Consider the following 14,669-nt stretch of genomic DNA (forward strand, 5'->3'; position numbering starts at 1 on the left):
TGAAAGTATTATAGATGTCCCTTTGTTTTAGTTTTTTCCCCCCCGTTGATCTCCTCCACCCTCCAACCGCCCCTTCCAGACCTTCCCGAGACTATTGTCTGTTTCCATGGGCTATTCATTCCTATCTAATACATATAAATCTAGAAAGATTTAGAGAAAATAAAATAAAAGATATGCCAGGTAAATATTGAACAGAAGAGTTGAATACAGTCTTGAAGCCAAAACACAACTCATGAGATAAAGTTAGTCATTGTAACATAACAAAAGGCTCCTTTCACTAAAGAGATAAGATGGTTCCCAATACTTATACACATAATAGAACAGTGTGGGGGTTCAGAATAAGCCTCACCAAGATGTCTCAGTGGTATGCATATTTTTGAGCTAAGAGCAATTTTAGCTTCATGTTCAAGTGAAAATTCTGCCCCTCACTTTTAACTACCTAAAAATTTTGAATTAGAGGCCTTGCCTATAATAACACATTATCCTATATAATAAAAGGCTAATATGCACATCGATCAAACAACAGAACGACCGGTCGCTATGACTTGCACTGACCACTAGGTGTTTAATTTAGGAGCTGTCCCCTGGTGGTCAGTGTGCTCCCAAGGTCCCCAAGGAGTAAGGTGCAGTGCAGTACATTCCAAGTTCAACGGCAATCCCAACGTCCAACCGTAACTCTCATCACTGGTAACCGTGGCTGTCAACTCTGTCCTAACACTGCACCAACCGAGGGTAGTCGGGGCAATGTTCTCCCTGGTGTTACCGTGTCACCCAGGTCACCTCATCATGGCATCCTCCCCGCAGCTAAGGACCCTGACACTAGGTGGGAGGCAGGGGAGGGTGGTATTTCCAACCCCCTCAGTCAGCCTCAGTGAAAACACAGCCTCCACACCCCCTCATCCCACCCAGACCCACGCGCCCTGGTGGCTGAAGCTCCTACCTTTCATGAACAGAAAGCTGTGGAAGTAAGGCAGCGTGACGCAGCTGTACACCGAGTCCCGTCGGTAGGAAAGTTCATCGTCCGTGTCGAACCTCGAGTCAAAGTCCTCTTCACTGTCTTCAAACTGGACGAGGAGGAGAGAGCAGAGGTGAGCGAGAAAACCAGAGAGCGGGCACAAGCGTGCCCAGCATCTACCGGCATCGAGAAAAGGAAGAACCACCGGCAAAGAAGCCACACACAGTTCATAACATTACAGTGGTGTGGTCGCCAAGACACTCCCACGGTCCCTTGCACGGATACAAAAAATGCTAGACATACTTTAACCCAAAAGCCATCTCCTCGAAAAACAACCCGGCTATTTAAAGGCCCAATTTTCATCAAACCAGGCAAAAGTTAACTGCCTTTAAATTACTGAGCTAAAAATATCGAGGCATAGAAAGTCAAGGCAGTGCTCAATACATGGCTAACACAGCGGTGGGGGTAGGGGTGGAGTTAAAATTAAGTGATAAATAGCCCTAGTCGGTTTGGCTCAGTGGGTAGAGTGTCCGCCTGTGTACTAAAGGCTCCCAGGTTCGATTCCTGCCAAAGACACATGCCCAGGTTGTGGGCTTGATCCCCCCCCCATCTCCTACCAATAGGGGGCGTGCAGGAGGCATCCAATCAATGATTCTGATCATTGATGTTTCTATCTCTCTTCCTTCATCTCTGAAATTAATTAAAAAACATACAATATACAATATATATTATATACATATAATATATATAAATATATATATATAAAACAATGTTTCTAGCTCTCTATCCCTATCCCTATCCCTTCCTCTCTGTAAAAAAATCAATAAAATATGTTAAAAAAAAAAAAAAAAAAAGTTGAAACCGGTTTGGCTTGGTAGATAGAGTGTTGGTTACAGACTGAAAGGTCCCGGGTTTGATTCCGGTCAAGGGCATATACATTGGTTGCAGGCACATCCCCGGGGAGGGATGTGCAGGAGGCAACTGGTCGATGTTTCTCTCTCATCGATATTTCTAGTTCTCTATCTCTTTCCCTTCCTCTCTGTAAAATATCAATAAAATATATTAAAAATAAATAAATACAAAAACAATAAAAATTTTTTTTTTAAAAAGTGATAAAATAAATGCAGACTCTGGAAAAGACATGTGTAAGCCCTGAAAGATGCTTCCCTTCCAACCAGAACAAGCTAGGACATCCTGTGATGGGGGCTGTGAAGCTACTGTGAGCCAAGTTCTCCAAAATGCCCTCGGCTCCTCTGGTTCCAATCAGGGCAGGTCTCGTTTCCCGACTGGCTGCAATGCAGGGACAGACACAGCCAAAGTCTCCTTAGGCTCTGGGCAAAATGCAGCGCTGGGCTTTGTGTCTGATCTACAGCAGACACATCCAAGTTCCATTTACTAACCCGACTGATTGCCTTGGGGAAGAGAGAAAGTGGTTTGAGATCGGCTTTAGGAGCCTGACTCTGAAATCCTGGCCTGTTCCAAGGGATGGGGCAGCGGGGCTGTGGCTCAGGACAGCTCCTATCTCCGTGGGGGGCCCCGGGGACCCCAGGGGAGAGGGTCCTCACCGAGGACTGCGCCCCTTCGGAGCTGAAGCGGTAGGCCCCGGAGCTGTTGTAGGTGCCCACGGAGCACCGGTAGTCGGGGGACCACTGGCTGCCGTAGGAGTTGGAGAAGGTCACGCTGCTGCTGGAGGTGACGGCGCCGTCCCCGTAGTCGTCCTGGTCGAGGTCGTAGTCGCCCTCCGGGGAGGGGAGGCCCCCCGCGTTCTGGGGCAGGCAGTAGGTGGGCTCCCCGCTGGAGGAGCTCTGCTCGGAGGGGGCCAGGAGCACGGTGCTGTCGGCACTGGGGCTGGTGGGCACCACCGTCTCGTTCATGTAGGGGTCCTCCTCCGAGGACTCGTCGCTGGTCCGGATGCCGCTCGTGCGCTGGTCCGAGTGGCCGTGCTCGCTGGGGTTGGGCGAGTCCTTGAAGGCGTCGTCCTCGGCCTCGAAGCCCTCGTCCACCTCCTCCTCGGGGTAGGGCTGGCTGAAGTTGAAGGTGGGCTTCTCCCCGCTCGTGCTCTCGGCGAGGTCACCCAGCTCCCCGGAAAACTCGCTGCCCACCGACAGCGAGCGCTCGATGTTGCGGACGCACTCGTCGATCTCGTCGAAGTTGAGCGACTCCAGGAACTCCTGGGCGGCCCGGCAGGCCTCGTCCTCCAGCCTCTTGAGCTCCTGGTCGCGCAGCTGCTGCAGCTTCTGCAGGGAGGCCTCGGTCAGGGACAGCTCCTGCCGCTCCTTCATGCGCTGCAGGTCCTCTATCTCCTTCTCCAGGCGGAGGATCTCTTCCACCTGCTTGTTCTCCTTCTGCTTCTCCAGCTCCCGGTGGAGTTCGGCTTCCCTCTGGCTCTTCTGCAAGGCTTCCAGCTCCTGCCGCTTCCGCTCTGCTGCCTCCTGGACAAAAGGAAAGGAGGCGTGAGGTGTCAGCCACAAGAGAACAAGCATGGCTCCTCCTCTGCAGTGACCAACCACCACATGCTGTTTTTGGGCTACAACTGTGATCACACACACACACACACCCCCAAGTTGATATGTGGAAGCCTTAGCTAACCCTCAGGAGCTCAGAATGTGTCTGTATTTGGAGACAAGAGCCTTGAAAGAGGCAATTAAGCTAGAAGAAGGTTGTGAGGTGGGTCCCTAATCCAATCTGACTGATGTCCGTGAGAGGAGACTGGACACAGAGGGACACCGGGGGTGCTGGCACAGATGCAAGACCTTGTGATAACACAGCAAGGAGGTGGGCACTGCCAGCTAAGGGGACAGGCCTCAGAAGAAACCAAACATCCAACATTTTGATCTTAAGACTTCTAGACCTCCGAATGGTGAGAAAATAAATTTCTATTGTTTAATCCACAGGGCTGTGGCACTTTGTTATGGTGGCCCAAGCACACTAACACAATAGTTTAGAGAAGTTACGCTGTCATGATTCACACTAACATCTTGGACATGCACTAATTTTCACCCAACTGGAACGGGTTAGAAATTGCACTGTAAACATTGCTCCTAATGTTCTTCCTACATCTCCGTAGGAAGACACTTTGAGTCAAAGTGTGTGAAGTGGGAAGGAAATGGACGGACGACATGCCACACTGTCACTGCATTTGTTACCTTTTGGGCATGGAGCTCGGCTTCTCTTCGTGCCCTCTCTCTTTCTCTAAAAATAATAAAGAAAAGACAGTAAAAATAAACAAACATGATGGGGGGGGAAAAAAATCCCAGAACCACTTGTCAGAGACTGCTCATTTTCTTTAAAAAGCTATGCTAAGACAACTTAAAAAGCATGATGGACAGGGCCTCTTCCTTTGGCCAGATACACCAAATGGCCAGATTATTATGATCTCTGAACGCATAATAATCTGGCCACTCAGTATATATCCTATATAATAAAAGGCTAATATGAAAATTGTCCCCTTGATCAGGAGTTTGACGAGCAGGCAGTCTGGCCAACCACCCATGCACGAATTCCTGCACAGGGCCTCTAATATATATATATATATATATATATATATATATATATATATATATATATAGAGAGAGAGAGAGAGAGAGAGAGAGAGAGAGAGAGAGAGAGGCCTATGAAAATTGTCCCCTTGATCAGGAGTTTGACGAGCAGGCAGTCTGGCCAACCACCCATGCACGAATTCCTGCACAGGGCCTCTAATATATATGTGTGTATATATATATATATATATATATATATAGAGAGAGAGAGAGAGAGAGAGAGAGAGAGAGAGAGAGGGGCCAGATTATTATGGATTCAGAGATCATAACATAATAATCTGGCCATTCAGTGTATTTACTCTGTGCATGAAATAAAAACACACACACAGAACCAGCTTCTCAATGCTACCAAGACATTTTACATTTGGGCCACCAGAAGCTATTGTTCCAATAGCAGGTTGGGCAGCACCCCTGGGGATCTCTTGCGGGGAGGATGGGTACTGAGCCTCCACCTCAACAGGTGTCCTCCTGTGTCATCCGAGGGCGCCATACCTTTCCTCTTGCTCCCGCCTCCTCTTCTCCTCTTCCTCCCGTCTCCTCTTTGCTTCTGCCTCCTGCTTCTCCGCCAGCAGCTGTCTGTACACCCGCCGAGCCATCTGACCTCGGACCTGCTTCTGGAAGACAATGGCTGCCCTCCGCAGGTGCAGAAACCGCCTCCTCAGCAGGAATGCTCTGTAATTCTTCTGGATCATCACCACGCAAGAAAGGACCTTCCTGTATTGCTTTCTGAAAACCAGAACAAAGACACAGCACAACAGAATAACTGTGGAGGCAATGAGGCTTCGAGGCCTTCCAGTGAGTTTCCGTTGATGCCACAAAACAAAGGAACTGGACCTCGTTTGGGAAGATGCTCTCATTATAGAGTCTGCCTCGAACAGGAGGCCCCTTTGGGCAAAACCAAGGCAGAAGAAAAACAAAAGAATAACAACAAACAAAAGAAAAGCAAGAACCCTATCATGATCCTGGCTGAAAATAAACACATCATCCCTAATGCCGACTTTGAGAAGTTCTGGCAGGAAGCTGGGTTGTAAACAGGACCAAAGAGATTTTTAAAGATATATTCCCCTGTTCCTACGGGGCGGGGGGGATGGGGGCACGACGACGATGACAACAACAACAAAAAAGTGGCCACAGCAGGACAGCTATGGACTGCAGAACATGTAGCAGCGTGGGGTCTCAGGTGGCATGCTGGTCCACGGGAGTGGACAGAACTCAAACGCACATGAAAAGATGCTGTCCTCTCTGGTAAACGCTGAAGGTGGGCCTCTGTGGACCCAATGAGACACCAATATCAGCAGCCAAAACACCAACGTTAACAGCCAGGCCGCCTCTGGCTTCCGTATGCCAGAGCGATGAACCTGGGAAGCAGTTGAAGCATCTCAGTATGGTCCCCTAATCCCAGTGCTCTAATGGAGAGGTTAGGGCCCCCTTTCCTACTCTCTGCCCAAGGCAAGCTAACTAGGCATCTGGCACTGGAAGACAGGAGCACTGACCTGGGACTCTCCTTCGCCTGATCCTAACCTCCCATCCGGGTCCCCTTTAAGGAAAAGCACTCGACCAGCCTATCCCACCTGATGGATTATATTGGGAAGGATGCATGGAACTTAATGCCTGCTCCCCTCTGATGCTTCTTACCGTGCCAAGTAGCCCAAGACGTGGGCCCGGATCACCATGGCTGCCCGGGTAACTTCCTCCTCCCGCAGCTTCTCCAGTTTCTGCTCCAGGGATTCTCGAAGGAAGACCTGTCCAGGAGGGAGTGACACGTCAGATCCAAAGCAGGTGGCTGGTAAAAGGCAGGCATCTCTGAGTCAGAGATATTGGGGGGGGTGTGTATGTTGGGGGGTATGTGTGTGTGGGGGTGTGGACGCACTAGGGGGGACGGCAGGGAGTCTTAGGCCTTTTCTCCCTTCGCCTTAACTCTGCTCTAAGCTCATACAGCCACACTTTACAGCCGCGTGCTTCCCCACTCCCCGTGGGGAAGGGCCTTGTTGTTATTATTACTTTTCAACAGAGGCATAAACTAACACATAACACTGAATTAGTTTCAGGTGGATAGCATCATGATTCAGTATGTATACAGTCAAGGAGGGAAAATTTTCCTCCCTACCCTCCTTTGTTCTTTGGGCTGATCTAACAATTAAACTGACTCAAGACAGATGAACAGGAGGAAAGACAAATATAATTACGTCCACATGGAGGTCTCACAGCAATGGGCCCTGAAGTGACCAGAGCAGGCAGCTTAGATGCCAGTTGTAGGCACAGAGACGATTTTACTCATGACGATTAGACAAAGCAAAGGAGTTTGTGTGTGGGGCAGCAAACGAAGGAAGTAACCAGTTTCTCCCTGCAGCCTTCTCAGCCTCGACTCCCGCCTCTGGCGATAAGGATGAAGTCATCCTCCTTGTACTGGGAGGACACTTTCACACGGGGAGTCGCAGCCTGCTTTCAGGGGGAGCGCGGGGGAGGAATCAGAGTGCCTCTTTTTTGCACAGCTGTTTCTCAAGTAACTTTAATAACTTCTGAAAAAATATTTTTTTTGGGGGGGAAAAATCCCTCAATCAAGATACCATTATGTTCTCTTGAGGGCACATTTTCCCAGAAGCTGCTCTGCCTGCTTCCGGACGTTGGGCCAGAAAAGGAACTACCGTATTTTCTGGCGTATAAGACGACTTTTGAAACGAAAAAAAGTCAACTGAAAATCGGGGGCAAAAGACCAAAATTGCACAAAAATTATCTGCAGATCTTGACGGCAAAGTAAGTCTTTTCTTTGAAGTGGGGTGTAGTCTTATACAGCAAATATAGGCCTAAACCCATGTTTTAACTGTAAAATTAGGGGGTCGTCTTATACGCCGGAAAATATGGGTAAAGAATCCGACCACCTGTGACCCACGGCCTTACCTACGCCTGCCCTGGGTTCCTCAGCATGGGTAAAACCACAAGTAACGCTCCTAAGTAATTTTTTTGTGCAGTCCTATTATTGCAGAAATTACAAGAAAATCCAGATGCTCATCAGAGGTTCAAGGCTTTAAATGCAAAGACATTCTGACAGCAATACCAACCGACACACACGCTAGTTGCATAATTAAGTCAAATGGTGGTCCGTTTAAGGTCAAAGTCACTTAGTGTACACAATTTACAAGCTCTGTTTACATTTACTCCCCAACTTTCTGTGAATTGATAAGCTTCCTTCCTACCTCTTCTTCCAGAGTTTTACCAATCACAACTTAAGTCTTCTTTAAAGCTCCACTTTTTGACTACTTCCCTGATCATGTCAACTCACGGGGAGTTCTTCTCTGGGGAACCTGTGTTCTCCTTCATTACAGGATGACTCTTCAGTTGCATGTGGATGTCTGCTCTCCCAGCAACACAGTGAACTGAGGGCCATGCCCATGTCTTTATGTCTCTGTGTTCCCTGTGCTATGCTATGCCAGCTCCACAAGAGATTACAACAGGGCCAAAAATGGGATGAGGTGAGATGACAGAGGAGGGGCTTCACCCAGTTTTAGGGTGAGCTTTTGGGATGGGGTACCCGAAGATTGTCAGAAAGGATTCCTGTTAAAATCTACATTTAAGTTGGTAAGTGAAGAATGAGTTGGATAAATTAGGAGAGGGAGCAGAATTCTAGGTAGAGAGACCCATAAACCTGTGAGGACACACCGGGAGATGACCCCCCTCCCCCCAATGAGTTACTTTGCTTATTATGAGCGGAGTGGGTGGAACCTGTGACTTCCTCTAACCCACAGAATATGGAAAAGGTGATGGGAAGTCATTTCTCTGAATATGTCCCCTTATATAAGACTCCATCTTAGGAAGGGTTGAGGAAGGGGGGGTCATGTGGTCAAGAACTTGGGTAAGGGGGTGTCTAGAAGCAGAAAGCAGCCATATGTGGTAGCCAGAAAGCAAGCGGGAACCTCACTCCCCCAACTGCAAAGAAGTGGAATCTGGTACCACGTGATGTATTGCAGAATTGTACACTGAAACCTGTATAATACAGAGGCAAAGGCTGCCCTGGAAGGAATTCTGCCTGCGGCCTGGAGACCCTGAGGGGAGCCTCCAGTACTGTGCCTGGACCCCTGACCCGCAGGTACTGACATAATTGTTTGTAGCCATTTGTTTCACAGCAATAGGTCACTGATACAATACCTCTGCACACCATCTCTACCCTATTAGATGCTTGGACCTTAAATAATGCCTGGCCAGTCAAAATAACTCAAGAGCAGAAGAGAAAAAATGTCCATTATATGCTTTCCCCCTTGCTGAGTCGCCCTGAGGTGATGCAAACACTGGGTATTGCCCCCACATTGGTCAATGTTATGATGGACTGGATGTCTGTGCCCCACCAGCATCTTATGCTAAAATCCTAAGGCTCAAAGTGATGGTATTTGGAGGTAGGACCTTGAAGAAGTAATGAAGTTCAGGAGGGTGAGGCCCCATGATGGATTAGTGCCTTTATAAGAAAAGGAAGAAAAGGGAGGTGAGGGGAGGCAGAAGGGAAAAGGGAGATAAATGGTGATGGAAGGAGACTTGATTTGGGGTGTAAACACACAATACAATATACAGATGATGTACTGTAGAACTGTATACTGAAATCTGTATAATTTTATTAACCCTAGAGGCCTGATGCACGAAATTCGTGCAAGGGGCTCGGCCCTCCCAGCCCGAACTTTGTCCAGAAGGTCAAGGTTGTTTGGCTGTGCAGTCTAATGAGCATATTATGCTTTTATTATTATAGACGTTACCCCAATAAATTCAATTGGGAAAACAAGAGAGAGACCAGAGCTCACTCTGTCACCCTCCCACCCCCATGTGAGAACCTAGCAAGAAGGCAGGCATCTTCTCAGACATGGGGCTGCCCAGCACGTCCCAAGCACCGAGCTGCCCAGCAACTAAAGTCTGCTGGCTGCCTGAGAGAATACAAACACAGAAACACTTGGGCCAATGTTTCATGGTGTGCCCCAAGAAAAACAGAATCCCTGAAAAGTCAAGGACTTCCCATAAATACTGTTTGGAAGACAAAAGATTAAGTCGGGCATGATCCCAACCATATCCTTCCAACGCAAAAAACAAGAGGCCAGCAGGACCATAGGACACGGAGCTGGGGGCTGAGAGGGAGGGGTGAGGGGTAGAGGGGAGGGGTTCCTTCCCTGTGGCTTTACCTTGGTCTTCCCCAGCTGCCACTCGCTGTGGGAGGAGTCATAGAGCTGCAGCAAGGCCGTGCACTTCCCGCGGATGTCCTCGGGCACAGCCACGTTCTGCATCAGCACTTTATACCTGCAACGCAAGGGGGCCACAGGGGCCAGCGTCACCTTTCGCTGCCCTCCCTCTCCTCCTGATCCCTCTGAAAAGAAAGTGGATCTATTCCGCTCCGTCTTGCCTCTTGTAAAAGTCCTGGAAGGGTCTCCGGACGGCATAGCCAGCCTTGCGGATCCTCACCGTCTCCAGCATCCCCGAGTACCGCAGCTGGTTTAGCACAACTGCCTGGTCAAACTGGTCTGGCATCTGAAACACGCGGAAGGTGAGAGATAAAGTTAACCAGGCCACCCCACCACTGTGCTACACACCCACACCCACCCACCCACCCCACACACTGAACCTACACCACAAACAAACAACAAACAAACAAACAACCGCCTTCACAAAGTGACTCCCACCCCCAGAGACCCATCTCTTTGCTTCAACAACCATCACATTCTCACCCCCCCCAAGCTGTCAATCCTGCCCATCCGGGAGCCCACTTACTCGTACCCTTGGATTTTTTTGGAAGCAAGTCCCAGCTATCACACTGCCTCACTTGTAAACATATCATTATCATTTTCTCATATCACAACCACATTATCATACCTTAAAAGATACCAATGATTCCTTGATATTAACAGCCATGTCTCAATTTCTGATTGTTTTACAAATATCATAAATGCACCACCATATTTAATTCTATGTTTCCCAAAGAATCCAAAGTGTCATACAGATATCCCTTTACTTACTTTTTACACTTCAATTTCAAAGCACTTAAAGACATTTCTAGTTAATAAATACAGTGACCCAGTGAGGAGGAGGGAAGGAATGGGGGGTGGAGAAAAGGGACAAAAAAGAAGAACTTTAATTGTCTCAATTTCCAGTCAACTACCCCATTTATGGAGAGCTCCATACCATGATGACTAAACAACCGAATCCCAGGACATGCAAATTCAAGACAGAGGAAATCAAACCAAGACCGAACATTCTGAAATGTATTCTCTTATCCATTCAGTTGCCAAACAAACTGGCATTGCTCACAGGACAATACAGCCTTTCAGAGTGAAGCCCAAAAGTAGGCCACTTCCATTCACAGCTCTGTGGGCAGTGGTTCGCCTTTTAATTCCAGCACGCATTCCCTTTCATTAATCTGAAGTTTGTTACCCTACACAACTGTGTGTAAAATGGCTGGAAAATAGTGCCATGGGCTAGAAGTACATTGATTAAAAGTGCAAAATATGGAAAGTGGCTCACATTTGCCATGAATAAAGTTGGTCATTAACATAAAATGAGGCTGAGAGCCATGCAATTCTGTACGCGTTCCAAACTAGCAACACATAAACTTAAAGAATGCTGCGCCAATCTCCCTCCCAGCTTTTGACGGAATAGCTGTCATCCTCTCCAGCGGCTGACTTATACTTAAGTTGACTTCTGCAAACACCGGTCAAATTGTCTTAACTCAGCAGTATTCTCCCTGGGGATAGCCAAGTTAGGGCAAACATCCCAAGAATTGTGCCTCAGAGGCTTCTAGTCTTGATTATTTCAAATATCCTTTGAAAAGTGGAAAAACATAAAAGTAAGAAAACACAATTACCCTTAGTTACTGTTCTTCCTTACTATTTGAATTAACAACACAGAGAGAGGCAAGCTGCCCTGAAGATATGTGGTTAAAATGCTTGCTTACATTTATTTGGTAACATAATCTGACCAGCTGCAAAGACTAGTGTAACGCTAATATAAAACAAACCCCAGATAAAGCCTCAGACCTAGTCAACTTTGTTAAAGTCGTAACCAGAGGAACCTCCACACTTAGCATGCAATCACTGGATGCTCTAAAACTTTTTAAATAAAGAATCTCCTTCAAGCTTTCACCATTCCTGACCCATACCGTTTCCCTTGCTTCTTTTCTGCCAATCTCTAACAAAGTCCACACAATTCCATAGTTTGGCACTAGTTATCAAAACATTCTAAACTGGATTGCTAAAGGGATGCCCCATCCAAAAAGTGCAGCAGCACTTACCATCATCCCCGTGTCTCCGAGGAGCATTCCACTCTGTTTGGCTCTGGGGCCAAAATTCATATGGAACGCGACGGCCGCGCTGACCTTTCCGCCACAGCCAAAGACACTGAACAATAATGAGCACCATTCCTGCGCTTTAAAAAGTGCCCGGTTGCCATGACAACCCCTTCCATTCTCGGGCTAATTAGTGTGGTGTGGTTGTAGGATTTCATATGGCCCAGGGAGGGGCTGGAGGGGAGAGAGAGAGCCGCGGAGAGTGGCCACTCCTTCCAGGCACCCACTGCGATTGTGTTTCTGCCCTTGCGCAGAGAGGGAACCGGGGAAAGGGGGGGTGGTGTCTATAGGCAGAGTGTTGCAAGCCACGCTGCCATCGTGAGGGGGCTAACCCTGTATTTCCACCGGTGGTTCTGTCTGGAGTTCCCACTTTCTCTTCTGGTGAACTTAGTGTTCGAAGATGACCCAGCTGAAGACGGGACAAGCCACAAACTGAAAGGCACGATGGATGCCCTTTAACACTTCAGAGTGCTCCCCAGGCTTCGCTGGTGAGTCCCTGTCCGGAGCTGAGCTGGCTCCCACAAAGACCGCCTGCAGGTACTCACAGTGAAGTTTGGATGGCGATAATTAGGGTGAATTTTGGGAAATAACAGCCTGAAGCCAGGGCAATTATAGTCACAGGAGTCTGGTCTTAATCCATTTACTGGATGCTAAATTAATAAACACCTCTGCATGCAAAGGTCCATGATTCATGCTTGGAAGGGGGCGGGATTAAAGAAAAGGTGGAAGGTAGATTTTTTTTTTTTTCTTGAATCAGCTCCCCCTAACAGCAAAATACATTTGTCATGTAACTGATAAACCTACGTCATTATTACCTTAGCTGAGTCCATAGTTTACTTTACATTCTAAGTCTGGGCGACTGTAACATGATATAGAGCCACCATTAGGGTTGCATTCAGAGAGGTTTCCTGGCCCTAAAAACTCGCCATGCTCTGCCTATTCATCTCTACCCTCCAACTGCTACTAGCCACAGATCCTTTTACTGTCTCCATAGCTTTATAAATCCTCACCTAAGGATATGTTTATTGATTTGAGAGAGAACAGGAGAGAGGAAGGAAGAAGAACGAGGGAGAGAGAAGAGGGAGAGAGGAAGGGAAGAGAGGGAGGGGGGAAGAAGAAAAATGGAGAGAGGGAAGGTGGAGAAAGAGAGAGGAAGAGGAGAGAGAGAGAGAGAGAGAGAGACAGACAGACAGACATCAATTGGTTGACTCCCACAAGCACTCGACTGAAGACCTAATCTACAACCCAAGTATGTGCTCTGACCGGGGATCGAACTCACAACCTTCCTGGTGTATGGGACCATGCTCCCACCAACTGAGCCACCAGCCAGGGACCCATAGTAGCTTTTTTCAGACTTAATTTCTTTTACAGTTTTAGATTTCCCATAATCCCCTGCCTCTCTACTCTGCACAAACCTCAGAGGGGCACAATTTTGTTTCCAGGGGCCCTGCATTCAGGATGGTGATGGGCACACCAAACATCACTACTTATAGAGTAGAAAGCCTAGTACAAAACATAGGAAAGATTAGAATGGACTTCCTCAGCATATCCCCAGTGGGGGGTGTGCAAGAGGCAGCTGATCGATGACTCTCTCTCATCGATGTTTCTAACTCTCTATCTCTCTCCCTTCTTCTCTGTACAAAATCAATAAAAAAAAAAAAATATATATATATATATATATATATATATATATATATATATATATAAAAGAATGGACTTCCTCGGGAATATAGGAGAGGAAAATATATATATATATATATATATATATATATATATATATATATATATATATATATATATATAAAAGAATGGACTTCCTCAGGAATATAGGAGAGGAAATACTAAGGAGAGGAAAAACCCCAAGTCCGATCCAGAGTTTGAGCTCTTCAAGCGCGGATGGGCCATTCCCCGCAGGGAACATAGCTCAAACGAGCACTGAGAGCCGGGAAGGAACCTGGCCTGTCCCACAGTCCGTCTGAGGGTGGACACAGGAGGTGGGGAGGGACCTGGGTGATGGTGGACAAGGCTCAGCCTCCATGGCCATTGTTTCCGAGGTAAAGGCTTGGAGCAGGGGATGAACATGGCCAGACTCTGCCGAAGGACCCCTTCCTGGCAACAGCACAACTGGAAACTGGGTATATTTGATATCATGTACATCATGAAATGTTATCCAGCAACTAAAAAACAAAAAAACAGTTCTGGCCAGTGTGGCTCAGTGGGTTGGGCATCGTCCCATGCACCAAAATGTCACCCGTTTAATTCCCAGTCAGGACACATGCCCGAGTTCTGGGCTTGATCCTGGTACGAGGCATGCAGGAAGCAGCCGATCAATGTTTTCCTCTCATCATCATTGATGTTTCTATCTTTCTCCCTTTCCCTCCCTCTCTGAAAGCAATAAACATAAAATAAATAAGGAACCAAGCACTGATACATGCTACAATATGGATGAGCCTTGAGGACATTACACTAAGTCAGCGGTCGGCAGCAGCTCTGTTGACTAATGAGTTTGCCAACCACTTGGATAGGGGCTTAATCACAAGGAACAACAACAGCCTATAATGACTGGAATAGAGTGTCTAGGTCAGTAGTTGGCAAACTCATTAGTCAACAGAGTGATTGGAGCTGCAGTTTGCCGACCACTGCACTAAATGAAAGAAGCCAGCTCAGAAGACTACATGTTATCTCATTTCGTTCATATAAAATGTCCAGAACAGGAAACCCACAGACAGAAAGTAGAGCAGTGGCCGCTTAGGGCTGGGGACAGAGAGGAGGGAATCGCTGGGAAGACGGGGGTTTCTTTCTGAGGTGATACTGTTCCAGAAGTCACTGTGGGGATGGTTGTGTGCACTGTGAACCACGGAATTGT

General features: G+C 47.5%; 1 protein-coding gene across 3 annotated transcripts in view; it reads right to left on the reverse strand.

Moving 5' to 3' along the window:
- MYO10 (myosin X) overlaps positions 1-14,669 on the reverse strand; it is a 189,963-nt gene that overhangs the window by 20,579 nt on the left and 154,715 nt on the right. For all 3 annotated transcript variants that reach the window (XM_036411036.2, XM_036411035.2, XM_045571550.1), the window contains 7 exons: positions 9,869-9,993; positions 9,651-9,765; positions 6,130-6,236; positions 4,987-5,220; positions 4,102-4,147; positions 2,521-3,387; positions 941-1,064 (listed from right to left, as the gene is read on the reverse strand). In XM_036411036.2, the coding sequence (XP_036266929.1) occupies positions 941-1,064; positions 2,521-3,387; positions 4,102-4,147; positions 4,987-5,220; positions 6,130-6,236; positions 9,651-9,765; positions 9,869-9,993 (1,618 nt within the window). The remainder of the gene's footprint in view (positions 1-940; positions 1,065-2,520; positions 3,388-4,101; positions 4,148-4,986; positions 5,221-6,129; positions 6,237-9,650; positions 9,766-9,868; positions 9,994-14,669) is intronic.

Source organism: Pipistrellus kuhlii, unplaced genomic scaffold (assembly GCF_014108245.1).
Source record: "Pipistrellus kuhlii isolate mPipKuh1 unplaced genomic scaffold, mPipKuh1.p scaffold_m20_p_4, whole genome shotgun sequence".
NCBI classification, from domain to species: Eukaryota; Metazoa; Chordata; class Mammalia; order Chiroptera; family Vespertilionidae; genus Pipistrellus; species Pipistrellus kuhlii.